General features: G+C 48.6%; 4 protein-coding genes across 11 annotated transcripts in view; 1 reads left to right on the top strand and 3 right to left on the bottom strand.

Moving 5' to 3' along the window:
- The window catches only part of UBAP2 (ubiquitin associated protein 2), a 160,851-nt gene extending 141,367 nt beyond the window's left edge, over window positions 1–19,484 (top strand). For all 8 annotated transcript variants that reach the window (XM_072359574.1, XM_072359573.1, XM_072359568.1 and 5 more), the window contains 7 exons: window positions 12,052–12,130; window positions 13,567–13,781; window positions 14,617–14,716; window positions 14,800–14,907; window positions 16,348–16,415; window positions 17,501–17,692; window positions 18,701–19,484. In XM_072359574.1, coding sequence (XP_072215675.1) covers window positions 12,052–12,130; window positions 13,567–13,781; window positions 14,617–14,716; window positions 14,800–14,907; window positions 16,348–16,415; window positions 17,501–17,692; window positions 18,701–18,796 — 858 coding nt within the window. In that variant the 3' untranslated portion in view covers window positions 18,797–19,484. The remainder of the gene's footprint in view (window positions 1–12,051; window positions 12,131–13,566; window positions 13,782–14,616; window positions 14,717–14,799; window positions 14,908–16,347; window positions 16,416–17,500; window positions 17,693–18,700) is intronic.
- On the bottom strand, window positions 1,353–1,937 carry LOC140264329 (interferon type A1/A2-like). Its single transcript, XM_072360029.1, has one exon. The coding sequence runs from the start codon at window positions 1,935–1,937 to the stop codon at window positions 1,353–1,355; it is 585 nt and encodes a 194-aa protein (XP_072216130.1).
- On the bottom strand, window positions 5,575–6,189 carry LOC140264291 (interferon type B-like). Its single transcript, XM_072359951.1, has one exon. The coding sequence runs from the start codon at window positions 6,187–6,189 to the stop codon at window positions 5,575–5,577; it is 615 nt and encodes a 204-aa protein (XP_072216052.1).
- A 2,929-nt stretch (window positions 19,485–22,413) lies between the features above and the next one.
- Window positions 22,414–27,698, bottom strand: part of UBE2R2 (ubiquitin conjugating enzyme E2 R2) — a 52,238-nt gene continuing 46,953 nt past the window's right edge. The window contains exons 4-5 of the mRNA XM_072360053.1: window positions 25,441–25,575; window positions 22,414–24,304 (exon numbers count right to left, since the gene is read on the bottom strand). Of these exons, the coding sequence (XP_072216154.1) occupies window positions 24,085–24,304; window positions 25,441–25,575 (355 nt within the window). The 3' untranslated portion in view covers window positions 22,414–24,084. The remainder of the gene's footprint in view (window positions 24,305–25,440; window positions 25,576–27,698) is intronic.

Below are 27,698 nucleotides of genomic sequence, written 5' to 3'. Positions count from 1 at the left end.
CCCCTTGTGCAGCGATGCGGTCATTCCATCGTAGGAGGCCACCCGGTTAGTCAGGCACGATGTGCCCTTGGTGTAGCCGTGCGGGCTGTCTGGGGTCTCCTGCTCGTCCCTCTGTTCCTGGCAGATCTGCTCTGTGATCTTCCTAGGCGCAGAGGTGAGGCTCACTGGCCTGTGGTTCCTGATGTGTTTCTTCCTCCGTTTCTTAAAACGGGGAGGGATGTTTCCTTCTTTGCAGTCACCGGGGACTTTGCCTGACAGCTGTGACTTTTCTGACAGGGCGCAGAGCGGCTTTGCAGCCACGCGAGGAGCGGAAGAGCGCGCGAGTTGAACTCCCACCCTCCCCAAGACTGCTTCCGTTGATGTCGTGTGGTAGGGGGGTGTATATCCCTTTGGGCCAGTTTGAGTCAGCTGTCCTAGTTCTGCTCCCTCCCAGCTCCTCGGGCCTTTTGCTGGCAATGGCCTCGGCCCTGTGTAGCACCGCTTGGCAGCACAAGTAAGCGTCGGTGTGTTACCAGCACTGTTTTTCTCCTAGAACCAAAGCAGTGCATCGTGGCAGGCGCTCTGAAGGAAGGATTTTGTCCCAGCTGAAACTAAGACGTAGCGCTATCCAAATGCATGCTGTCCCAGGGTTGTCTACCCAGAGGTGAGGCAGAGTGGTTGCCAATAAGGTGCATCCCCTCCCTCTCCGCCCACGTCTTGGTGGAGTAAGATGACTGTAGCTTCCCGTCTCTTAGCTCTCTTGTCTCCTTCCTTGTCTCTGCCTTTCTCTTCTCTGCTTCCCCAAGGTAGCTCTGCCTCCCCTTAGAAGCTGAAGCTTGTGGGTTTCTCTCTGCGGGGTGACGTGTGACAGGATTTGCGTGGAGAGTCGACTCCTGCGGTCATACGCCGCCTTTGTGTTCTCCATCGTGGTTCTCAAGACTCGAGTCAAGTGTGGGGCTGATTTCACACGACTGAGGCACAAGCCGTCACCGCGGTACCGCAGTGACCGTCGAGCTTCTGTGCTGAAAGGGGTGATCAGCTTATTCCTTCAAGCTTGTTAGCCATAACCGGACGGTCGTGTTGCCGCGGGTGTCCCTCCTTTGGCAGCTTTTTGTGCTGAACTGGTGGATGTCTGCCCACCGTCAGGGTTGACACGGGACATAAGCGGGTACGTGAGTTTTCAAAGGTGCGTGTGAGAATGGTGGGGCGGGTTGCCCCCGAAAGGGGCTTGTGAGATTGAGCGAAAGGAGGCAGTTGCAGGCAGTTTTGCAAAGGAGAACTTTATTTTGTTGGAATAAATAAAAAGAATAAATAGGTGAATAAATAGTTGAATAAATAGATAAATAGGAAGAGGGTTGGAGGTGCGTTTGGGGCTAAGTGCGCGTGTTGCTAGTGAGGTTGTTGATGTGCAGGAACCAGTCACGAGCTTGCAGGAGGACGAGGTCCCAGGCGCAGGCGCTGTAGTCGTTGTCTCTGAGGAAGGTTTGGAGGCAGCTGAAGTGTTTCTTGATGGTGAGGTTAAGGTTGCGAGGCCATCGTGTCCGGGAGCGTGTGTTGCTGATGGCCAGGCACTGCTGGAGGCGCTGGGTGTAGCGATGGATCTGGCTGAGGAGGCTTTGGCGTTGGCTGTCGATCCAGTGGGCTGGAGTGCTGGGGCCGCTGAGGATTTTGAAGAGGTCCAGGAGGATGTCGTGGGTGGTTTTGTCAGTTTGCCAGGTGTTGCTGGTGTCCGGGATGGTGTCGTTGAAGGAGCACGGCAGTGCACTGTGCTGTTGGCATAGCTGGGGTGGGCTGGGATTCATGTCCCGGAGGAGCTGGAGGCTGTCGAGAGAGAAGGTGGCGTCCTGGGGGCGAAGGTGGCTGCAGGCAGAGGCGGTGGTGGCGAGAGCTTTCAGAAGGAGCGTGAGGAGCAGGATGCCGTACCCTCGTGGGTGCTGTGAGCTTGCAGGCACAGCCATGGTGGGACTGGCGTTGTGCTGTGCAGGAGGCTGGTGGGGCTCGGTGGTGGTGCGGGTGGTGGCAGAGGTCTCTGTGCTGCTGTGGTGCCGGCTTTATGTGGCGTGGCATCTTTCCTTTCCTCGCTTTCCTGTTGCCGAAAGGTTTTGCCCGTGGCTTTCACTTTTGGCTATTGGTTTTTGTGGTCTGCGAGCAAGTGGCTTGGCTGCATGTGGGGCAGTTGGTGGAGATGCTTGTCCGGTGGTGTGTTGTGGGGTGGCTGGCAGCAAGGGTTGGAAGGGGGATGTGAAAGTGATGGGGGCGGAATGTCCTGGGCCAGCTGTTGTGCAGATACTTTTTTTTTTTTTTTTTTCATCCTTTCCCTTAGGCGCGCAGCGAGAGCTGTGGTGTATCCTTCAGTGAAATCCCTCTTCCTGTTCAACTCTACTTTTCTTACGTAATGCCGTAATGCCGTAATGGGCCTTGGTCTTTCGACTTGAATGAGAAGTGTGTTGCCCGTGGTTTGCTTTCCATGCATCGTTTCTGTTTGTTTTTCACAAAGCACTGACAAGCGGTGCGCGATGGAAGAACCTTGGGTAGTTTCCGGCGGCGTGAGGAACTTTGGGCTGGCTGCTGTTGCAGTCGGTGGAGGCAGCGCCGCCTGTGTCGGAAGCAGTTGAGAATATGTAGGAAAGGCTTGTGGTTGAGGAAGAAAGAGAAAGGGAAAGTATCCTCCCGAGCAGAGCCTGTGGCTGTGGTGCTCGTCAGGCATTGCGTCGCCTTCCTCCACGGTCTTTTCCTTTCTTCCCGTGGCGTCTGGTGAGAAGGAGGAAACGCAGCAACAGGAGGGTAGTTGTAAACCATGGATCTTGCATTGCAAAGGCCAAAGGTTTGTCGCTGTCCAGGAGGAGTGCGCAAACGTGATGGAGCTGAGCCCTGCGCTGTAGCTATTAAGCACCTTTTGAGGATGAGGAGACTCGAGGAGATGGCAGAATGAGAGGGTGGTTTGGGTTGGGGGTCCCTCAACTACCGTGCACTACCAACGCCCTCTTTCCGTGGGCCGGGTTGCCTTCCACTAGAGTGGGTTTCCCAGAGCCCTGTCCGTCGTTCATTGTTTTTCTCCTGGAATCATACTCAACCTGTGTGCAGTTCCTTTGCCCTCTTTTTGTGGGTAGGGATGTTTTCTACTGTTGTAGGTTGCTGAAATTCCTATCTAGTGTGTCTTTTGAGGGTCTTCCAGTTCCAGGGCGTCCTTCGTTTCTCTGTGTCACCTTTTCTGTGCTCATTTTTAATGTTTAGTTAGCTTCAGTACTGAATCACTTTTTGTGTCTTTGCATGATGGATGACATCTAGTTGTGGAGTGCATTCTCCAAGTATATCTTATTTAGCTGTTGGTGTTTGGTCTATTGAAGTTCTCCTAAAAAGGGTAGTTGGATCTAGTGGTCTTAAATAGCCTAGAGATTTCGAATCTTTTTTTAGGCCTTGTTTATTTTTTCCATGTTTTTGAATAGGGGCTGCTGTGATTGTGTTGTCATCATCTTCTCCTACGCATGGAGTGGCTATACAGGTTGGCCTGTTCCAGAAATATTCCAGGGGATGTTTTTGGTTAAATAGTATTAAAATCTTTTTCACAGGTTTGCTTGGGAAGAATGGGAATCTAGACTATCCTTCAGCTTCACCCCTTCCCCACACAGTCACGGCAGTGGCTCTTCCCCACTGAGTGGCCTGGCCCAGCCTTTCGCGCAGTGTTGGTTGCAGCCAAATGTTTGTGTGCTGTTAATAATAAATACCTCTGCTGTATCCAGTACATGTGGAGGGCACAGTGTTGGGTCAACTAAGTTTTAATAGCTTGTCATCCCACATTTCCCAGTCACACCACATTCATCTCGTTGCTTCTGGCATTATGTACATCTGTGAACTGTTTTCAAAGTTTAAGTCTAGACAGAGTAGAATTTCATTAATAATTTGACAAATGTATCGAGAATTCACTAGAAATTGCCATCACTTCCATTGAACGACACTGGTGCATTAGGTTCACTGGAAACATCACATATCCCACTGATTTTGTTGCACAGTTTAGGAAATAAATATATATTTTTAAGTTTTGTTACTTATATACATTATTTATATTATTTATGTTATATGCGGCCCAGACACCACTAGGTGTGGCCCAGGTAATATGAGTTGTGGTCTATGGCTTAATTTTGAACTTGGTAGTTCTAGGGTAGCATATGAACTTGTAGAGTTTTTTTTTTCTAACGTAAGTGGTTATATGTGGTCATGCTGGGCATGCACTGCTGGGGTCTTATTTCCATGGGAGAAGTGCATGGGGTCAGTGGGTATAGGGATGTGCGGCTCTCTTGTGGTCCATGATAACGGTCAGCAGCCTAGAGCTGTCAGGAGGCAAATCTCTGCCCATGGGTAGGAAGCCTGACTTTTTCTGTGGATGTGTACAGAATCACAGAATGGTAGGGGCTGGAAGGGACCTCTAGAGATCATCGAGTCCAACCCCCCTGCCAAAGCAGGTTCCCTACACCACGTTGCACAGGTAGGTGTCCAGGCAAGTCTTGAATATCTTCAGAGAAGGAGACTGCACCACCTCCCTGGGCAGCCTGTTCCAGTGCTCCATGACCCTCACCGTAAAGAAGTTCTTGCGCACATTCGTGCGGAACTTCCTATGCTGAAGTTTCAGCCCATTTCCCCTAGTCCTGTCCCCATGCACTTCTGGAAAGAGTCCAGCCTCGCCACTATGGCCCCCACACCTCAGGTATTTATAAACCTGGATCAAGTCCCCTCTCAGCTTTCTTTTCTCAAGGCTAAACAGACCCACTTCTCTTAGTCTCTCCTCATAGAGACTTCCTTCACCATCTTTGTGGCCCTCCGCTGGACTCTTTCCAAGAGATCCCTGTCATTTTTTGTACTGGGGAGCCCAGAACTGGACACAGTATTCCAGATGAGGCCTCACCGAGGCAGAGTAGAGGGGGAGGATCACCTCCCTTGACCTTCTGGCCATGCTCTTTTTAATGCACCCCAGTATGCCATTGGCCTTTTTGGCTGCAAGGGCACACTGCTGGCTCATGGCCAACCTGTCATGCACTAGGATGCCCAGGTCCCTCTCAGCAGAGCTCCTCTCCAGCAGGTCATGCCCAGCATGAATGACAGGGTCTTTTTGTTTTTTTAATATCAGGTCTTTATTTCCATAAAAAAGTGAATAAATAAGTGAACCGATGAATAAATATAAATAAATAATAAAAAAATAGAATGAGGGACAAATAGGCAAATAAATAAAGTACTGTTATAAATAGCAAGTCATCAGCGTGTGCAAGTACAACAATGTCCATTGAGTCCTTTCCCCTCCATCAGGGGAGGCTGTCTCTGCTGATCCTATCCCCACTCTCCCAGGTGTGTAGTATCACAAAGACTTCATCTTTCCATTCCAAACAAGTGGAGGCTGTGGCTAGGTGCTGTGGCAGGATGGGCTGTGCCACAGACAGGCTCAGTCCGTGACATGTTGCTGATGGGCTGGGTTCAGTCATGCCTGTCTCCCTGTTGCTGCAGCCATTGGGTGGAGGAAGTCTGAGTGAATGGTGCTGGGCTCACCCAGCCCAAGCTGTGGCAGGTTCCTCTCGATAGGTGGCTGTTGCTGTTGACTGGAGACAGTCACTGGGTGTTGAGACGTTTATAGTAGGTTGTGAGAGGAGCTCGACTTTTCATCTGTCGTATGAGTGTGTCCAGGTGTCGGAAGCAGTCTTGAGCCTGGAGGCGGACATGGTCCCAGGTACAAGCACTGTAGTTGTTGTGCTGGAGGAAGTTGTGGATGGATTTGAAGTATTTGTTGATGCTGAGGTGAGAGTTGCGAGACCTTCGCCTCTGGGAGTGCATGCTTTGGTCCGCGAAGCATTTTTCAATGTGATGGGTGTAGTGCTGTATCTTGTTGAGGAGGCTGTGGTGTGCGTGGTCATTCCAGTGTGTTGGAGTGCGTGGGCTGCTAAGCAAGTTGAAGAGGTGTTGGAGGATGCGGAGGGTGGTGATGGCAGCTTGCTTCTTGTCCTTGCTTTCCAAAAGGGTTTCCGGAAATGGAAGAATCACATTTTCTTGTGGGCAAGGCTGTGGTGGAGGTGGAGCCGCATTCCGAAGGAGCTGAAGGCTTTTCCAAGAGAAGTTGGCATCCTGGTGGCGAAGATGGTTGCAGGAGAAGGCGATGGTGAAAGCTGGCAGAAAGAACAAGAGCAGTAGGATGCTGTGTATCCCTGGGGTCTGAGGCTTTGCAGGCATAGCCTTGGTGGGACTTGTGTTGTGCTGGGCAGCAGCCTGGTAAATCTTCATGATGGTGTTTGGGGTGTTGCTGTGAGGCCAGCTTTATGAGATACTGCATGTTTCTTTTCATCATTATCTAGTGAGTTCCCTTGTTTCCCTTTTTAGTTTTGCTTTCTATTTGCTTTTTTCCTTCAGGCTTCTCTTGAGTCTGGCAAGGTGAGACCACGTGGTGGCTGTATTGGAGGCAGAGGCAGTCTGTTCATGTGCCTCCTTATGGGCTGGCTTGCAGCCATGCTGTTGTGGTTGAGTGCTGAATGTGAAAGCACTGGGGCAGATGCTCTTGAGGCAACTGCGCTTCGTGTGCTTTGGAGTTTTTCTTTTGTTGCTTTCACAAACTTAGAGTTCTAAGTTTTATTTGTACACTTCCCTGCCTACCAAAATCCATTGTCTTTTCCCCTGCACCATCTGAGTTATTGTTGGGAAGGTTTTGTCATCAATCATTCTTGTGTTCATTCGGGTTGTTACTTTTTTCTTCTTTCTTGTGTTTTTTTTATATATATATGTGCATATATATATATATATATATATATATATATATATATATTTTAATTTTTGTTATATTTTGCATTTACTGGGGGAATTTCCTGCTACTCAGTATGTAGCAGACAACATATTCCCTAGCAGGGAATACCAGTATGTTCAAGGTGCCAGTCTGTTTGCATGCTGAAAATGAAAGTTGGCTGGGGTCCAGTTGCAGACGTCACCACATCTGGGATATTTCCAGCAATAAGAGGCACTGATACAACCAGAATGGAAGTTCCCTTTTTGGGGAGCCTGCCTTTTTTTTTTTTTTCCCTTTTTTAAGTTAAACTCAACTTCTTAATGTACATGCTAGCATGATAAATTCTGACTGTGCTATTGGATTATATCATCTTGTCTGCTGTAATGTTTTCTGCTACTCTGTTGTAGCCTGACTGTGTGGTAGAATGGTGATGGGACCAAAGACTTTGGTGTGCGTGGTACTTGACATGCTAGTTGATTAAGTTTAAATTGTAATGTTAGACCACTTCTTGTTTTTCAGTCCTTTTATCTTGCACTTATCTCAGGAGGTATTCCTGATATCTCCTTTTTGACTTTTGATGTGTTCTCCCCCATGCCTACTGTATGTCAGGTTATAGCTATATTGTTTGAAATATGTTGGTACTTTAAAGTTATGTTAACAGCCTAATATGTACCCAGGATAACATAGGTCTGTTATTTGATGAGGATGATCACACCTCAAGTATGGGTACAAACAAAGCAGAGATATTTAGTATCTTCTTCACTGCATCTTCAACATTGATGATAGGACCTGAGACCCCCAGAGCTCTAGAATGGAAGATGATGAGTTAGGATTACAATAAGCTCCCTGTGAACTCTGAACTTATTCGGGATTTGCTGCTCCGGCTGGATACATGTGTGTGACTATGGAGCCCAAAGGGGTTCACTCGTTTAGAAGGCAGATTTGGGTTGGATACAAAGAAGAAGTCTTTTACGTGTGGTTGTTGAGGCACTGAAACAGGCTGCCTTGAGACTTCCAAGGCAAGACTGGATCTAGCTGTGCGTGTCTCTGTTCATTGTAGGGGAGCTGGACTAGATGACCTTTTATGGTCCCATCTGACTCTAAGGATTCTGTGATTCCAGGGTACAGAGAGCTAGCTGATGCTGCCATGAGATGTCTCTCAATTATTTTTCCATGGTCTGGAGAAGTCCCAGTCAAATGAAGACTGGCAAATGTTGTCAGAGTTTTCAAGAAGAATGAGAAAGAAGACTACAGGCCTGTCAATCTCACTTCAGTGCCTGGTAAAATTATAGGGAAGAGTTTTCTGTAAGTTAATAGAAAGCACCTTAAAAACAGTGCAGTCATTGATCACAGACGACACAGGTTCAAGAGAAGAAAGTGCAGTTTAATTAACTTAAATCTCCTTTTAGGACAAGTTTACCAGCCTGGTTGACCAAAGGAAGCCAGCTGATGCTCTCTGTTTGGATTTCAGCGAAGCTTCCCCTTCTGTTATTTTTCTGGACATAATGTCCAGCATAAATATGAGAAAAACATAGTGTGATAGGTGAGCTATTGGCTTACAGATTGGGTTCACATGGTTGTAGTAAAGGAGGTTACACCAGCGTGGTTGTTGGACACTAGTGGGGTTCTGTGCATCTCCATTTTAGCACCAGTTCTTTCACATATTCATCAGTGTCTCGGATATAGGACTCTGAGGCATGCTAAGTAAGTTTGTGACTCCTTCAAGGGTTGTGTCCTTGCAGAGAGATCTTAACAAAATAGGGAACTGGGCAATCTTCAATAGCATGAAGTTCACCAAGAGCAACTGCTGGATTCTCCACCTGGGAAGGGGCAGCCCTGGCTGTAGGTACGGTCTGGAGAGCAGTGCCCAGAAAAAGGGTCTGGAGGGCGAGGTGTGTGCAGGGAAGCCAAGGGCGCTGAGTGTGCTGGGCCCAGGGCAGAGGAGCTGAGGGGAGCCTCATGGCGGCTGCAGCTCCTCACAGGGAACGGAGGGCAGTGCTGAGCTCTGCTCTGTGTGACAGTGATGGGCTGAGGGAACGGCATGGAGCTGTGCCAGGGATTTGGGAAAGACTCTGCCCCAGAGAGCAGTGGGCATGGAACAGTTGGGCACTGCTGTCTGACACAGGGTTTGGATTTTAGGTGGTCCTGTGTGTGGAGGCAAGAGTTGGGCTTCTTGATTCTTCTGGGTCCCTTCCAACTTGGGGAGTTGTTGGAATCATTGAATTTAAGAACAAAGCATCTTTTCTAATGTTTGCTTGGAGCTAGATATTAAGTTAATGAGGTTCAGCAGGGCCAAGTGCAAAGTGTTGCATTTGGGTTGGGGCAGTCTTAGATATGTGTACAGACTGGGAGAAGAACACACCGAGAGCAGCCCTGCAGAGGAGGCCTTGGGGGCCATTATGGACAAAAAACATAAGCCAGCAGTGTGCACATGTAGCCAGGAAGGCCACCAGTATCCTGGGTTGCATCATCAGAGGGATGGCAGCAGAGGGATGGAGGTGACTGTCCCCTCTGCTCTGCCCTTGTAAGGCACCATCTGCAGTGCTGTGTCCTGGCCCGGGGCTTCCGGAGTGATGTGGAGCTGTTGGAGCAGATCCCGAGGAGGGCCATGAAGATGCTCGAAGGGCTGGAGCACCTCTCCTATGAAGACAGGCTGAGGGAGCTGGGTTTGTTCATCCTGGAGAAAAGGAGGATCCAGGGAAGCCTTACTGTGGCATTCCAGTATTGATGGGAACTTAAAAGTAGGATGGGGACCACTGTTTTACATGGTCTGATAGCGATAGGACAAAGCAGAATAGCTTTAAACTAAATGAGGTGAGATTTAGATTAGGTGTCAGGAAGAAATTTTTTGCATGAGGTCCTGGGACTGCTGCCCAGAGATCTGTGGTGCTCCATTCCTGGAGGCACTCAAGGCTGGCCTGGATGCAGTTGTGGGCAATCTCAGCTGGTGGGGGCAACCAGCCCACAGGAGGAGGGTGGAAGTGGATAATCTTCAAGGAACCCTTTTAACCTAAGCCATTCTATGATGGTTCACTGTCTTGCACTTTTCCTATGACTTCTGTTGTGGATGTGTGTATGCATAAGTGGAGATTTGTGGAACTCATGGGGGGACTACTGCTTTTCCCTGACCTGTGGGGCAGTAGGAATAAGTGAAACTCTATTCTCAGGTGAATTTCATTTTACTTTGTGCAATTTGTATGTGTATATATATATATATATAGTGTATATATATATTTGTGTATATATATATATTTGTATATTTTGTATTTGTGTGTATATATATACACACACATATATATATACACAATTTGTATATATATATCTATATATACATTTGTATATATAACTGCAGCATATAGCAGTTCTGTTCCAATTTATTCTTGCAGAATTATCTTCATGATGTTCTCCAAATCTGTTTTTAATGGCATTTTCATGGCAGGGAACACTACTGAATCTCTGAGATCTTTAATAGAAATCTGCTTGTGTTTTGTTAAGTGGTTAATGCTGTAGTTGATAAGATGGGAATTATTTGTAATTATTTGTAATGGAGAGGATGATGAAATATGGCATGGCTTCAACTTACAGGAAGTGCCTGCAATGCTAAATCTTTTCCGGGAGGACTTTGTGTAGGAAATGGGGCAGTGACACACAAGTGCAGAACTGTGGAAGGTAAAGTTGAATCTGAGAAAGCATTTGAGATGTCAGGGAATTTGCAGAAATAACTGTGAAGAAAGATGCTTTCCCAGTGTTGGAGGATGTGTGGAAATGGGTACAAGAATGGTTGAAACATTAATTCTGTGTGGAGCAGAAATGGTGAGGAACGTGTGAACATTTGAAGGAGAACCACTGCATGGCATGCTACCCCACAGCTCGCCCAGACAGGGAAAGGCAAACTCTTCACCCAAACTGAGAACAAAATGCTGCTTTGCTTTTCTTAGTGTGCCCTGTCAACTTGGAGTGCCTGCCAGAGTGAGGTCTATCCTGACTTTCTTTATAAGACCTAGAAGAATGATTGAAAGCGTGGTCTCTGTATTTTCGCTTTTTTCATCATGGACCCTATCAGTTAAAAATCACTAAAAATCTGAGCACCCATCCTCTTAATTGTTAGTAATTTAAATGTTGGTACCAATGAATATTTCATCATGGAGTCTATGAGCATCGCAGTGAGTTGTAGAACAGTTGAGTTCGAAGGAACTTCTGAAGGTCTGGTCCAACTCCCCTGCAGTGAACAAGGGGCACCTACAGTTAGATTGGGTGCCCAGAGCCTGGTCCAGCCTGACCTTGACTGTCTGAAGGGATGGGGCCTGCATCACATCTCTGGACAACTTGCTCCAGTGCTTCACTGCCCTTATCTTAAAAAATGATTTTTTATATCCAGTCTAAATCTCCTCTCTTTTAGTTCCCCCTTGCCCTGTCACAACAGATACTGCTAAAGAGTCTGCCCCCTTCTCTCTACAGCCCCCCTTTGGATACTGAAAGCACATACACAGCAGGGGATTGTCTTGGGCACTTCACTTTGGAAACCTCTACTCCAAAGTCTCCAGCAACACATAGTTCAGATACTTTTTTCAGTTGGCACTGTTTGATGCAGTTTTCTTATACATCTGTACTTTTTATCAAGGTGATGTTTTTACTTTTAGAGAATAGGGCATGATACGAAACAGTTAGACTATAACCAGAGTGCAATTATGGTTCTGACCTGACCTCCAGTCTCTGACGCCCCACATGGCCTGTTGCTCTTCCAGGCTCAGTCCTGCTGGGAGGTGTCAGCTCTGAGCTGCAGGTTGGGAGGGAAGAGCTTTCGGTTGCTGCCTTAGAGCAAAGGCAAATACTCAGTGAGAAGTGTTGCCCCTCTGTACCTTTACAGGCAGAAAATCTAGGGCTTTTCTGCAGGCAGGAGGTGTTGAGAAGCTGTTCTTAACTCTATTCACTTGTCAGCAGCCACCTCTTAGACTCTTAGACTTAGTTTGTGTGTTTAAGGGAAAATAAAAATAATAGCTGTTCTTGCTTCTCAAGCCCAAGATTTCCTTTCTCCTCGATGCTTTAGCAGGTTACAGGCAGAAGCTTTATCCAGCCTTGTAAAATTACCATTAAGCGATGAAGCGTTTGTAGATGATACTAAGTGTCCATAAAATAGGTTTAGTTTCAAATTGAGGATCCTGGTAAATCTTCAGCTCCGTTGTAAGCTTGAGCAGAAGCTGACCTTACAGCTTCTCTTCTTGCTTTTACGTTGTTATGTTTGGAAGACAGAATTTGTAGGAACTATTCAGGTCTTTTATTGTTTCAACTATTAATAAATGATGTTGCATCTTTTTAAGGATTACTATGGAATTACATTCCCTGCTCCTGCAACCTTGACAGGCAGAGATGGGAGCCTTGCTAACAACCCATACTCAGGTGAGTGCTGTTTAAAGACAGATAAGTGAGATGGGCTGGTTTTTTAATTCAGGTCACCCATCTGTTGCTGAAAGAGCAGTTGTTTTTCCCTTCTGCAGATAATTACACCCACCCAAGCAAAGTAGGCAAATAAAAGCAAGCTTCTCACTTGCTATTTTGACACGGATTTTTCTGCATAGTTCTGATTGATAATTCATATGGGACCTCTTCTGGGATGAAGCTGGGTAGTGTTTGAGAACGAGTGCAAAACTGTTAAAAATATAAATGTCAGTGTCATCTCATGCCCTTCCCGTGCACGTACAAGTGCTTGGAAAATACCTGGTAGTTTAATCTGTTCTCTTGAAATTGCGCTGGCTTGCTTGCTTCTTTTGCCAGTGGAATAGACCCTTTCAGAAACTTCTCAGCAGCTCCTTGTTTGCAGTTATTGCTACTTTATCACTTCAGTATCCCCACCAGGTGCTGTCTGTTGCAGTCCCCTGCGCTCTTCCTGGTCTGATGGACTTCATTCTCAAAAGTGGTCTAAGAAGCGCTATCTCGATTTTTGCATTTGTTCTCCATTTATCAGTGTGCAGAGATTACGTTGCTGCATGTTCAGCAAGTGGTTTTCTTCCGCTGCCATCTGATTACAGCTTAAAACTGCAGCCATATGAATTATAATTTCTCTGATGTGGGTATCAAATTTTGTCATGCTTCTTGGCAACCAAGGAAAGGGAATAGTGGTCAGGAGGAGGCAGATGTGAGGCAGAAGTGTTACAAAACCAAACACATAAACAGGCTGTTCAGAGTGCTGTCAGAAATTAGGAAGATTTTCTTTTTTTAAGTTTTCTGCATCATAGTCACTTCTCTTGGGAGGCTGATTTTGGGTTAATAACCAGATTTCCCTTCCTACTTCTTCAATAAGGTGGTCCGCGATGCAAGCCTTGCTTTCCTGGCCTTCAGCTACTGTCTCCAGAACTTTGGTGGTGTGAGGAACCAGATATTTAACTAGTCATGCTTCACAAATAAACAGACATTGACAAAAATATGCCCATCACTGCCTCTAAATCCTAACTTGCTCTCAGCCCATGAAGCTTGGCTAATCAGTTTAACCTCCAGGAGAGTCACACTTTAACCCAACAACCATTTGCACTTTGGCTATTTGCCATACTTCTGCTTTTCGTTGCAGTGGTCTGATGGTAACGAATCTACTCAGTGTGTGTGAAACAGGTAGGTATCAGTGTCTATATTTAGTCATAGCACAGAATTCTGTGCCACAAAAGGGCAATGTGCCTGCACTGTCAGGAATAGAGTCCAGCAGAGTTTTTCCCATGGAAACCCACAGCCTTTCAAGTACAGGACGTGCTCTTTTTTTTTTCTCTTTTCTTTTCAGTTGTTTACTTGTGCACAGAAGTTCCAGAAGCTTTGATCATTCTTCTGATCAGTTCTTTCTTTTGCAGGTGATGTAACAAAGTTTGGCCGTGGGGATTCTGCCTCTCCTGCTCCTGCAACCACGCTAGCTCAGCCACAGCAGAACCAGACACAGACTCACCACACAACTCAGCAGCCCTTCCTCAACCCGACCCTGCCACCAGGCTACAGCTACACTGGGCTACCTTACTATGCTGGGGTTCCAGGTGTACCCAGTGCATTCCAGTATGGGCCAACCATGTTTGTAAGTGTCACAGCCTTGGCTATATAACTCCCCTTGGTGCCTCTCTGGTTTTACTTTCCCAGCAAAACCTCCATCCTGCAAGGGATCTCCAAAAGTTTTGTTCAAGCTTGATGAAATAATTGCTGCCCTTCCCCAAGAGGAAATTTGAAAGGCCAGAAGCCATGGGCACAGGTTACAGTAAGCAGTAGGTAGCTACAGCTTATGGATTGTTAGTGTTCCTGAAATCCCTCAGTCTGTAGAGCAGCAGAGACCAAAAGCTGAGTCAGCCTGCTGAGAGTGCAGGCTTCTTTTAGAGGAAGTGACGCCCCATGAAGCCGTGGAGCAGCACTGGTAGTCTCAGGAGGAAGGAAATTATTTGGCAGGGTCTGGTTCTTCGGGCAGAACTGTAGGTGAATCTGTTTTAGAACACTGCAGGACTGAGTCTTATGAAACAGCCTCAGGTGGGAACTGGTTGTTGTGCTGTTTGATTCTGGAGAGCATTTTGGTTGCTCTTTTTCGGTTTCTGGGTAAGAACTTGCTGCCTGCAATTGGTTTTATCACACGTATGAAAGAAGTGTGCAGCCTGTTCTGAGATGTGATTGCACTGCAATGGGAATAAAGGCCATGTGGTGCAGGACCAAAGCAGCTGTAGCAAGAGGCTTGTGTCTTGCAAGTATCTGCTGCAGCAATCTACTGCTGGCAGTGTGAGCACCACCTCCCACGTGGTGGTGGTGTTCCCAGCTCCAAATTACCTTTCCCGTGTGAGCTGAAGGTGCCTTCCCCACTAGGTGGCAGAGGGAGTTTGCTTTTAGCTCCCAGCCAACAGTGCCTTTTGTTCATTTCCTCTTTTGTTCAGGTACCTCCAGCATCGGCAAAGCAGCACGGAGTCAACCTGAACACTGCCTCGACTCCTTTCCAGCAAGCGAGTGGCTACGGGCAGCACGGCTATGGAGCAGGTATTCTCATCACTGTGCTTTTCACTGGAGTGTCTGCAGAGCTGCTTGCACACTGTAACACGTTGTCTTGTACACACCGGCAGGCTATGATGACTTAACGCAGGGAACGGCAGCTGGAGATTACAGCAAAGGAGGCTACAGTGGGTCATCTCAAGCACAAAACAAATCTGCTGGCACTGGACCTGGGAAAGGTAACACATGAGACTTGAGGTTACTCTTGAGTGGGATTTAGCAGGGCAAACTCCCACTATTGCCAGTGCTGTGCAGTCAACGAAGCGGCCAGCTTTAAAGAGGGTCAAGATCCAAGCTGTTTCTCCATCTCCCGTATACAAAATGCTTTTTTCTCCTAATGGCCCAAGAATTCCTTCTAAACCTGATGCCTGAACTTTGCATAACAACCTGTGTGGCTGATGCGCAGCTTTGTTCTCAGTTACATGTGGGAGAAGTGGTGAGCTGCTTTCCCTGCCAAAGGTGTTTTTGGTGAAGAATAAGCAGTCTTGCAGCAGTGCTGTGTCGCTGAAGACAAGGCAGCTGGTGCTGCTGCTGAAATGGCCAGCTGGCAAATGCTAACTTGGATTTTGGGTTTGCTGGTAGGCACCTGAGTTAGCAGTGTGGTTCAGTGAGCAGGGCAGCTCACACATCTCTGGGCTGTTGTTTCAGCTGCTGTCCGTATGCTCCGTGACTCACTGCATTGTTTCATGCCTGGAAATGTTTCCTCTGTAACTGCCAAGGCTAAGGAATGTACACAGCTTTGTTCTGCACACGCTGGTTAGACCTGAGAAATTTATACTGAATTGCTTGGCACTAACGAGTTCATCCTTGGGCTTAAGCAGATACCAAGAGTTTGTGTGCATCTGGAACACCAGCTGGTCAGTATGCAGGCCTTCAACCAAAAGCCAGCGGCGCTCTGCTCAGTGGCCTGCAAGTGAGCTGTCTCCTAGGAAGGGTGCAGCACAGGGCAGTGCCAACCCACTGGGTCCGGGCCTGTGGTTCGTTGGTTGGAGAAACTACTGCTTGTGTACTGATCCAGGAGAAGCTGTCGGATTCTGTCTTTGTAAGCCCACGAATGAGTGGCAGCTTGAGTCAACTTGCTGGTGGAAGAGTGTTTCTGAGCCTTCTGTGTCACAGGCTAATCTGTGCGTAGCCAGCTGGAGTCAGTGATATTGATTCTAAAGGGGCAGAGGAATGTTGCAGACCTCACCCTTCAGCTTCATATGTGAGGACAGGGGCACAAGCCTGTAGCAGATGCAGAGGCTCACTGCTGAGCGCATTACTGGAAAGCTCCTGAATGCTGTGATAGAGCCAAATGCATCCCTAATCTTAGGGGAGAGCTGGTGTTTTGTGAGCTAAATGAGTGTTTGGCACAGCTAGAACTGAGTTTGAATCCCAGCTGTAACCTATGAGTAGAGGATGACCTATCCCAGAGGGCTGGTTTCCTGCTTTACAGCAAGAGCAGAGCTGTGCCCATCCTCTCATTCCTGTGGGTTTCAGAGTGCAGAGCAGAAGGCGCATGGGGCAGAGGCTGCGGGTTTGGGTGCCTCAACTTAAGGCACCAACAGCAAAGCAAGCACTCAGGGTTTAGGCTGACTGCTGCTTAGCTTTCTCACTGTCAGTTCCTTTTTGTTTTCCAGGTGTTTCTGTGACCTCAAGTAACACAGGTGTGCCTGACATCAGTGGCTCAGTCTATAACAAGACTCAGGTGAGGAATGCTGGACCCTCCTCTCAGTGGCCTGTCGGGTGGCTCAGTGGGATGCTGCTACTCAGGAACATGTCCCAGGCTGATTGGTGGCAAGGAAGCTTTGGCTTTCCTTGGTCTGGCTATCCTTGCTGCTGGAGAGGAGTATCTCCACATCATCACCTGACGCACAAAGCTCCCTGCCCTATCCCATGTGACCTCACACTATTCCCTGGGTGCAGGTTGAATGTGGCAGCACCATTGGTTTCAGTCAAAAATTGACCTCAGAGCAGATGAGTGGAGAGGATGTTTGCTTTCTCCAGAGATCCATCAGCGCTGCTCCACCCCTGTGCCTGAAGGCCTCTCACATGGGTACCAGAACTGCTCTGCTCACCTGTGGCGCTCTTGCTGTGCATACAGAAAATGCCTGGAGGAGCTCTGATGTGTGATGGGGGCATTCAGCTGTTTTCATGTCAGGACAGTGGGACCCACCATGTGCCTGGTTGTGATCATAGTATCAGAGAATGGCTTGGGTTGGAAGGAACCTCGAAGTGCCCCCAGCCCCAACTCCTGCCGTGGGCTGGTTGCCCCCACCAGCTCAGGCTGCCCAGCAGAGCCCCATCCAACCCAGCCTTGAGCTCTTCTGGGGATGGGGCCACACAGCTCTCTGTACAGCTGTGTCAGGGCCTCAGGACTGCAGGTCAGACTCCAGCCCCATAGCATCAAGGGCAGAGCTCTGGCCTGGGGAACGAAAATGTTAGTGCAATTTCTTGCACTTTTGATAGGCTGTCATGAGTAGCATGGGCCCTCTCAGGGCGTGAAGAGACGGTATCAGGCAGCTGCTGCCATCCTGTGTCCCACTAAGTGAAAAGAGGTCAGGGGAAGCAACACAGTAATCAATGAAGTATAGATATTTTTTAAAAGTTACGGGCATGAGAGTAGAAATAGGAGTGAGAACAGCAGTTGAAAATCATCTACTGAAGTGCTTGTGGGTGTTTGGCCTGACTTGCTTATGGGGTGTAGGAAGGGATCTGTGTTCTCTTGTTCTCGCCTGGTCTGTGCACATTCCTGCTGCTTTCTGATAATGTCCATATTGCCTCTTTGTGCAGACGTTTGACAAGCAGGGATTCCATGCTGGCACACCACCTCCCTTCAGCCTGCCCTCTGCTCTCGGATCTACTGGGCCCCTGAACCCTGGTGCTGCCCCGGGTTACGCTCCAGCCCCTTTTCTCCACATCCTGCCTGCGCATCAGCAGCCTCACTCCCAGATGCTGCACCACCACCTTCAGCAGGATGGGCAGGTGAGCCAGCCCCTTCACAAAGTGCACCTTGTGCTCACCCACCTCTTGGTGTGGGATCTTTGTTGGTTGGTTTTTGCTTTGCCCATTGGGAAGGTGCCCTGGCAAGATTGCAGGCTTGGTGCTGTTAAGCGCACTGGGGAAGGCTATGGGGTGAGTCCTGCTCAGAAGAGGCCGTTACGATGTGGGTGCAGAGGGGTGAGCTGTTGCTGTTCTCTGGAAGTGAGCGTTTGCACCGCAAGCGAGGGAGAAAGCAAAGCATCTGCTTGCAGATTGCATCACATGCATCACAGCTCCGGTTTCTGGTTTGATTTCATCAGCCTGAGTGTTTCCTCACTATAAATTTTCCCTGAGGGAGAAAGAAAAATAAAAAAAAAAACGTTCTGCTGTAGAGTCCATAAAGAGGAAATGACTGCTCCGTCTACGTGCTGACATCCGTGGCTGGTGCATTAGCCTTGAGAGTGCTCCTGGACCCTCTGCAGCCCTGCTGTTCTGCTGGCCCCGTGCCTGGCCAGGTGCAGCACAGAGAGGTGCAGCCTATGGGTGCCACAGTCCCATGACTAATGCCATAGAATCACTGAGGTTGGAAAGGACCATGGAGGCTGTCAAGTCCAACGCCAACCCATCCCCATCGGCCGTCTGCACTACATCCATGTATCTTGAACACCTCCACGGATGGTGACACCACCGCCCTCCATACCGGTTCATTACCACGCTGTCAGAAAATAAATGTTTGCTAATATCCGGCCTGAACTTCCCCTGGTGCAGGCTGAGGCCGTCACCCCTCATCCTGTCACTGGTACCTGGGAGAAGAGGCCAATCCCACCTCTCCATGACCTCCTTTCAGGGAGTTGAGGAGCAGTGCGGTCTCCCTCTGGTGCTTCTCCAGACAGAGCAATCCCAGTTCCCTCAGCCACCCCCCCATAAGACCCGTGTTCCAGACCCCTCACAGCTGTTTCCCCTCTCTGGATACATTGCGTGGCCTCAGTGTCATTTCCTTTCTGGTTCTAGGGAGGATCTGGACAGCGCAACCAGCCCAGCACCATGCAGCAAAAGTCTCAGGCTACCAAAACCGCCTACAGCACTTCTGCATACTGGACAAGCTAAATCCGAAACCGGGGAGGGGGGAGAGAATGAAAGGAGAAAAAAAGAAATAAAGAAAACAAAAAAGAAAGAAAAGAAAAAAAAGAAAGAAAGAAAAAAGCCGAAGCTCGTTCCTGGAATTATTAGGAGAAGTAACTGCTCAGCCAAATGTCTGTGCGGGGAGAACTGCAGCCATCATCCTCTGTGTGACTCGCCTGCTTCCTCTCTGAGTTGCTGTTTTATGTAATATATTTATGTATGTATTTGTAAATGTAATAGAGCCTAAATGTGGTTTTCTGCATCTTGCAGCCTGTCTTATTCTTTGTAGAAAAACTAATTATCCATTTCCCATCCGCACCAGGGCATCCTCTCTTGTTTTTTAAGCTCTGTGGGCTTTCTGTCTCTGTCCGAAACAAAACCTCACCATTCTCAGTGGAGCTGATGAGAGCCCATTTGTTTAATGCAGTTCTAAATTCAGGCAATTAAGGAGGCCTGGCTCCTTCAAACAGAATCAAGGCATGTCCTGTTGGTTGGATATTTGCTCCCACGCCCCGGTATAGCTGTTACTTATAAACAAACAACAACAAAAAGAAACGATGATGCTTTGTGGGCCTTCCACTTTCTTTTGTCTCCCTCCTCCCTTTGCAGTGGCCACAGTGAGTGAAGTGCCACTGAGCCGGGAGTTCTGCCCTCACCTCTTTGTTCGATTTCTAAATAAATAAATAAAGTTAATAATAAAGATAAGATTTTTTTTTTAATCTTTTTTTTTTTAGTTTTTTGTTTTTTTTCTTTTCTTTTTCTTTCTTTCTTTTTCTTTTTCTTTTTCTTTTTCTTTTTTTTCTTTCTTTCTTTTTTTTTTTTTTTTTTTTTTTTTTTTTTCTGTTTTGTTTTGTTTTTTCCTTGAGCCAGAGACTTTGGGTGGCTCGGTGTGTCCTGCGACCTTTGCATCATGTGAGGCAGAAACTATGTAGCGGTTTCCTAAATAAAAGTCTGAACTGTGTCTGGTTTGTCTTTTTGCATTGAGCCCCCTGCCCAGGAGCGTCCAAGCTCCTGGATGGATATTCACTATAAACAGAGACCAGGACGGCACCTCCCAGTGCTGTGGTCCTGCACGGTGCAGTGGATGCTTTAGGAGTTTTGTTTTCTTAGCCTTCTGATCATATCGCTGCCGTCTGTGTCCATTTTCTCAGCCCTCCTGGCAAAGCTCAGCAGGGAGGGACACGGCAGGTGCTGCAGAAAGGCTGTGTTGGTGCAGCAGGGCTGTGGCACCAGCTCTCCCTGCCATCAGCTTACCACATCCATTCTGGTGCCTGCAAAGGGGAGGGGAGGAGGGAGCGTGGCCTCATGCCCATGGGGCAGAGCTGCTGCAGGCAAAGGCAGCCTGGCAGTGCTTGTGGCAGCAGGCACTGTGCAGCTCTGTCTGGCCAAGCAGCAGGCATGGAGCTCAGAAGGATGAAATAAACAGAGTGGTGACACCAGCTCTGGCCTTAGGCGTGCTCCAGCCCTGAGGGCTTCCAGCAGTGTCACCGTGTTGCCTTACTTACTGCAGCTCCTCTGAAGTAATGCCTCAGTTTGTTATTCCTTTGTGTGGAAAAAACAGGATTGTTTGAGATGGAAGAGACCTTATGGTTCAACTCCCCTGCAATGAGCAGGGACACCTACAGCTCCATCAGGTGCTCACAGCCCCTCCAACCTGACCTTGAATGTCTCATGGAAGAGGCATCCACCACCTCTCTGGGCAACCCGTGTCAGAGCCTCACCACTGCGACTGTGGTACCGTGATCCTTCTTATAGCCAGACTAATTTTCCCCTCCTTTAGGTTGAAAACATTTCCTCTTGTCCTGCCACAGCAGACACTGCTGAAGATTCTGTCCCCATTTCTCTTATGGCCCCACTTAGATCCATGCAGGCTGCTCTCAGGTCTCCCGCAGCCCCAGCTCTCTCAGCCTGTCCTCGCAGGGAGCTGCTCCATCCCTGACCATTTCTGTGTCCCTCCTCTGGACACACTCCAACAGGCCCCTGTCTCTCCTGTGCTGAGCACTCCAGCTGTGGGCGCAGTGCTGCAGGTGAGGTGTCACAGCGCAGAGCAGAGGGGCAGGATCCCCTCCCTCCAAACGCTTTGGATGCAGCCCAGGATCCGGCTGGCTGGCTGGGCCGCAGGGCACACTGCTGGCTCATGCCCAGCTGGATCCACCAGTACCCCCAGGTCCTTTCTGGCAGGCTGTGCTCTATCCCTACATCCCCCGGCTCGTACTGGCAGTGGGGGTTGCCATGACCCAGGTGCAACACCTCGCACTTGGATTTGTTGCACCTCAGGAGGTTCACCTGGGCTCACTGCTCAGCCTGCCTAGATTAAAAAATACCACCCGCCAACATCCAGTGCTGTTTGTGGTGGATGTGCACAGTGAGGCAGTGGGTGCTGCATTGCATTCAGCGGTGACAAATGGTCCCCTCTGCTGGTGCAGATTTCTACGAGCACAGCATTCTGGCTCTTGTTCACCTCTGGCAGAAATGCAGAGCTTACAGTGATGACTATTGTTGAAAAGTTGTGCATCGTGTTTTGTAACTGAGAACTTGCTGTATCGAACAGCATTACTGAGTGCTCTGTACCTGCTGTAGTTTCCATGGAAACAAGTAGGAGGTATCGCTTTGGCAGCAAGCTCCATACATCACTGCTTCCCACCGCTTGCACTTGGCCACCAATGATGGAAAGAAGCTCTCCCAGCACCCAATGTGCCCAAATCCGCCCTGTGTTTATTGTCCCTCCTGCTGGATGGGCCAGCACAGCCCCAGACCCTGCACCAGCACCTTGGGGGAATTCGGCTCCAACCCAGCACTGCTCCAAGAGTTCAGAGCCCCTGCACAAGGCTCACCAGCAGGAAGCCTGCTGTCCTCACACCCCTTACCTGTGCCTGTATGCCTGGCACAGAGGTGCCCAACACGGAGCGCGCAGCGGTGACCCCAAGTTTTAAGTAACCCCGTGCACACAGAGCAGCTCGAGTAACAGCGACGTGACCCAACAGCGGTATTTTCATTTCACATTTTTTATTAGTAGACAGATGTGCAGAAAAGACAAAATATAACTACTGAAGGGGAAGACAACACAAAAATGCATCAGTTAATTCTCTTCTGGTAAATTATATTGAAGGGTTTAAAAAAAAAAAAAAGAAAAAAGGAGAAAAAAAAAAAAAAAAAGGAAAATATCTGGGATTTCAGCTAAGAAAACTACCAAGAACCCTAAATGTACCCCGCTGGTTTCAAAATGGGTGAAAACTGCATCTGAAGGGGCTGTGGTTGCAAATGTAAACGCTAACATGGGCTGAGATGGGGAGAGGGGGGTTAAGAAAAACCGGAACGCAGCTCAGGTAAACGTTTCTCCTCCGTCTCTTAAATAGTTTCAAAACAAAAAACAAAGTCTTCACACTCAGTTTGTATCTCTAAAAAAGGAAACCAGCAAGTCAACAAGCGATGACCCTGCAGGGGACAGCGGGAAGAGAAATCACTCTGGTTAACGCAGGAGCTCTCAAAATAGGTCGGGTTTTTTTGTTGGTTTTTTTTTTTTTTTTGTCTTTTTTTTCTTTTTTTTTTCCTTTTTTTTTTCTTTTTTTTTCTTTTTTTTTCCTTTTTTTTTTTTTGTCTTAAAAAAAAAAAAAAAAGGGTAACAGAAGAATCATGATAATGCATCTTACAACACCAAGCTTGAAAATACAAGTCACTGGAGAGTATACAGTGAAGACGGTCAAAAGTACACGGGAGCTCCTGAAAGATGCAGTATCCTCATTTCCAACCAGGTCAGCAGTGCGGCCCCGAGCCCCGCTGGAAGCTGCAGGTGGGACGCAGGCACACGGCGCTGGGGCAGCGGAGCCGCACTTTGGGCTGCAGGGTTGAGGTGCCACCAACCTCCATCCCTCCCCCAGCTGCAGCACTCCGCAAACAGCTTCGCTGCCCCTCTGCATCCCACTCTGCACCTGCTGCCCTCAGCCTGCTCTGGGGGGACGCATGCAGACCCAGGACGGCGCTCGCTCCCACCACCGTGCTGCAGATGGTGCCGTACCATCGAGAACCCGCAGCAGACAAAGGGCACAAACATCTGCTTGAGCCTGGCAGTCTCAGCAAGGAGTCTGCCCTGCTGGGGTGGAGGGGAAGGTCGCACCAGCCCTGGTGAAGGCAGGAGGAAAGCTGAACACCACCCTAAGGGTCAATTCAAGCCAAAACACAACAGCCAAACAAGAGCACATGGCAAAGGGGTCACGGTGTGGAAGGACCAGACAGGAGGGTGCAGCAGAAGACAGTGTGTAGGATCCCCTGCCCAAGAGGGCTGCAAGCTGAGCTGACAGCTCATAGGGACATGCAGGAGCCTTCCCTCCTGCCTACCCCTAGAGCCCACAGCAGCACAGCATTGCTCTACACAAGCAAGAGGAAGAAGGCCAGCATGGGATTCAGGCTGCAGGAAGCAGGGCTACAAGCAAGCGTAGGGACAGGTGGCCATCAGCCTCTCCCCCTGCCAAAGACAGTCTGGGGGATAAGCACCGGCTGCAGGTTTCTGGAAGCAGCATAGCTAAAAATGGGACTTTCTTTTTAACCCTAACTTAGGCTGGAAACAAGAAGTAAATAGCAATCCAGGGCTCAGCTGTACAGACATGAAGTGTTAAGTGTTTATTTTAGGGTTCATACCACAAGCCACCTCTTTCTTATCATGAGCAGGCTGAAAAGGAATACTGTACCTTTCAGTAACATCCCATCAAGCTCAACACACAGCAGCTTTACACTCTTCACCCCCCCACCTTATAAAGGAAAAGCCACCATCACAAGGCTAAACGAATGTACACACGCTATTATTGTAAATGGAGCAGCTAAACCTTGGCAATTTGCTTTGTGTGGATTTTTTTCTTCCCAGTAAATGCAGCACTTGTGCTCCCAAAAACACAGCTCCCAATGTGTTTGTTCCAGCCTTAAATACATTAAACAATCACCCCAGTGCAAGACTGTATTGAATTCAAGAACCTAAATGTGAGCAAACCTTTTTCGCTGTGAGCGTTTCGTAGAGAAGTGAAAAGGGGATTTTCTTTTTCAAAAAGAAATCGTAATACAGTGATGAAAGGGTTAAGAATGCAAGAATTCAGACATTCTGTGGAGGGTCTCTAAGAGGTCCATAAAAAAGGAGCAAACAGATCCATACAACAGGAGACAGCAGGAGACAAAAAGTTTTTTGATCCCCCCCCCACACTTTTTTTGCTGGACTGCTGCTAGGTTACCGCTGCTCCCTTCTGGCCTGAGTTGGCAGGGCAGTACAGGGGCACAGAGGGAGCAGGTCACGACTCCTCGTTGCCAGAATCATCGTCGTCATAACAGTCGGCGTCCTCCTCCTCCTCGTCTTCATCATCAATGTCGTCATCATACAAGTCGTCATAAAGCAAATCCGAACTGTTGTCATTGGAAGGCACTTTAGTTTTGATGCAGTACTCTGCCAGCGTAGTGGGGACTTTCACGCCATCCTTCTCCGCCTCAGCTTTGGTAGCCAACACCTGTTTCCTGGGGGAGGACAGAGCAGGGTGAGCGGGCGCAGGGTGCTCCACCTCCCACAGCCCCGTCTGCAGCCCGCAGCCAGTTGAGGCACTGCCAGCAGCAACAGATTGAGTTCCCATAGCTGCGTGTCTGGGAGCACTCCAAGTCTGTTTGCGGCACGCACCCTTACAAAGTCAGCATGGATGCACCCCAATACTGGGGTGCTCTACCAGCCCACGGGGCACTGGAATGGGCTGCCCAGAGAGGCGGTGGAGTCACCGACCCTGGGGGTGTTCAAGGAAGGTTTGGACGCTGTGCTGAGGAACATGGTTTAGTGAGAGCTATTGGTGACAGGTGGATGGTTGGACTGGGGGATCCTGTGCGTTTTTCCAACCTTGGTGATTCTACGATCCCATGATTCTAGGGCAGCAGGGGTCAGGCTGGCCCCTCCTGCCTGCTCCTGTCTCCTAGTCCTGCTGAAGCCCGCAGGGCTGGCAGAGTCTGAGACTCCAGCTGGTCTCCTCCCTCAGGTCAGGCCAGCAGCCATCCTGGTGTCTTTCTTTTGCAGCGATGCAGCAGCCACTCTGCAGCAGGAGCTGCTCACTTGTGCTTCCAAACCACCCCTATTCAAGTTGTGTTGTCTTCCAGTAGCACCTGATTAACCGTGAACTGTCAAGACTGAACAGTGCTTCAAGCTAAACGAACTCCAAGATTCAAAAGCATTTGCCAAATCCTTCTGATATTCCTTCAAATTGGAGGGACACGATTATAATTTGTGAGTGCACTGAGCACAGAATTAGTAGGATGAAGTCAGTATCAGTTACACCCCAAGCAAGGCAGGCAGAGCTCAAAGGCATAGATTTGGACTGGGGTTTACTAGCCACCAGTAGGTTTTACCCTGTACCATGCCAGAATAATGTGAAAAAGGAACAATTCAAAGACAGATCAGACTGGTCCTTCTACTCCAGAAGTCTGAAACTATTCTGTGCTAAAAAACCCATGGAGGCCAGAAAACAGGGCTTGCAATAAGACTGTAAAATTCATTTCTAAAGCAGTAGCCACAGAGGGGAGCTGGTCTCAGCAAGTTCTGCAAGCAGTCTGTTCTGTAGGATTCAGAACAGGAGGCGAGCAGCATGGCATCACATGCAGCACAACTTACTTACCTTATGATTTCAGCATACTCCTTGTCTTTTCCTTTACTGTCCCTCCATTTTCTGAACATGACTGATGCATCCACATTGGCAGGAGAGAATGTGTTGGGCTCATTAAGCAAAGAGATTACACTCAGTAAGATAGTCCTGAAAAAGGCAATCACAACAGCAGGGTCAGAGCAAAAGCACTCATGGACTCTGGGTGCTGGCAACTTCTTTAGGTGATGCATCAGAAAAGCATCAAAACGTATTGTTTGAAGTCAAAACTTAACCTAAGGATAAGTGAACAACAGCTGAAGGGAAAGCAGGTACTTATGGACTTGAGCTGCCATGCCCAAGTGTTCCCCCAGGCTGAACTGCCAAGGCCTTTCCTTCAGCACCTGACCCAAGAGCTCACATTCAAGCTAAAAGAGAACAAGTGTGGAGAGGGAGCACAAAGCTAAGCATGCTCTGGCACCTGGCCCATCTCTTCTGTTCAGGTGTCTGTGATGGGATGGCCAGCAGAGCTCAGATCGGGCCAGATTTCAGCTCATCTACACAGCCTGTGGATGGTGCAGGGTTGGAGCCTGCTCCTGGTGACATTTGGCTCATTCTCATTCAGAATGCTGGGCTCTCTTCCCATCCTGCTGTGACCCAAAGCCCTGCAACCAGGCCTTCCTACGCTGCTCAGAGGTTGGAGCCAGGCACCACCTCGCCTCCGCACATGCAGCTCCAGAGCTGCTGTGGCAGCAAGCACAGCAGCAGGAAGGCAATGCAGATGTTTTTTGTTCTTTTTTAACACCCAGGCAAACTACGAAGCACCCAGCTAGATTCAGCTGCAACACTTCAGCAACACCAGCATGAACCACTTGCATAACCCTGGCACAGAACTCTCCTGGATTTCTGTCCACAGAGCTACCTGGGCACACTGCTCTGCAAGCACCACCTCTCACCCAGCCCCTGCATTTCCTATGACCCTCTGCAGCAGCCTCACTGCCACCTGAGTGGAAGGAAAGAGCAGAGACAAGTAATGTGTCTTGAAATACAGCAGAACACAGCAACTGCTCTGCAAAATTTGATGAAGGAGACTCATCCCCCACTGTACTCACAGTGATTTAGAGGTGCACTCAGAGCACTGCATGCTGAGCACATCCAGCAGATCATAACTGGGATACAATTCCAGGAAATGCTCGGTCATTTGGATGCTCTGCTCCTTGAAAGGTTTTGAAACTAAACACATCTGGCCAGACTGCTCAGCACAGCTACCAAGAGTCTTCTGCGGATCGTTTTCCAAAAGATATAATTCAGTAGGAAGAGAGTGACATCTCTGGAAAAAAAACCTGCTTTGCCAGGCTGAAATGATGTGCAGAAGAATCCTCCACTTCACTGCAAGGATATATCTAAAATCGTTTGATTCCTAGCAGGCAGGCTGTGAAGCCAGGTCAGCTCCAGCAGAGCTTTACTGCAGAGCGAGCACAGCCTGGGGAAGGTCCAGGTAAGAGAGGAGTTAGCACCTGGATTCAGTCACTTTGTCAGAGCCACTGTCAGAGGTAAGTACGGCACATCCTTATTTCCAGTAAAAAATATTGGCTTTGGCTTTCCTGACGGTAATGTTAGGTCTGGATAGCTTCTGCAATCAGACCAGCGAGCACTAAGGCAGCTGAAAAGGCCAAGAGGAATTAGCATCCTCAGAAAGCAAAGAACAGCAAGGCAGGGCATCACCTGTCTTCACAAGACATGGAGGCACCAGCACCTTGGACACTGCGCTGACTGCATGCACCTGATGATACATGTTGTGGGCTGAACACCTCAAAGGGCACAGTGGACTCAGGGGAGATACTGAGAAGGGTAACAAATATGATCAAAGGTCCCCTGCTCCCAGGCCCTGCCACCAGCTCAGCTGTTTGGCCCATTAGACATGAGAAGGAGCAGCACTAACTGCCACACGTCACAGCTGCATTCCTTTACATCTTGCTGGACTTCTGCTGAATTTACTTACCGCTGACTCATCCAGCTGTGAGTGACAGGAAAGTCTGTATTTATTGTGCTTAAAATACAATTATGCTTGACACCTTCACAGGTGGGAGCACAGATGCTCTTAAAGTTAAGAATGATATCCCCCTGCTACAGACACTTCAAGCATGGTAGAAAGCTGCCACTACTCAGCAGGACTTAGAAAATGAAGAGAAGCCCTGGGCTGTGCACACAGCTCATTACACACCAACACGCTCCCCTCGTGCATCTCCAGTCCTGCTGCCTCCAATCTGACAGACTCCAGAGCCTTGCGGACC

The sequence above is a fragment of the Excalfactoria chinensis genome, chromosome Z (genome assembly GCF_039878825.1).
Source record: "Excalfactoria chinensis isolate bCotChi1 chromosome Z, bCotChi1.hap2, whole genome shotgun sequence".
Classification (NCBI taxonomy): Eukaryota; Metazoa; Chordata; class Aves; order Galliformes; family Phasianidae; genus Excalfactoria; species Excalfactoria chinensis.
The sequence above is the reverse complement of the archived record's forward strand: the minus strand, read 5'-3'. Positions and strand labels throughout refer to the sequence as shown.

Coding starts and splice junctions, on each gene's coding strand:
- LOC140264291 (XM_072359951.1), bottom strand. CDS start 6,189: ATGCCTGCAAAGCCTCAGACCCCAGGGATACACAGCATCCTACTGCTC.
- LOC140264329 (XM_072360029.1), bottom strand. CDS start 1,937: ATGGCTGTGCCTGCAAGCTCACAGCACCCACGAGGGTACGGCATCCTG.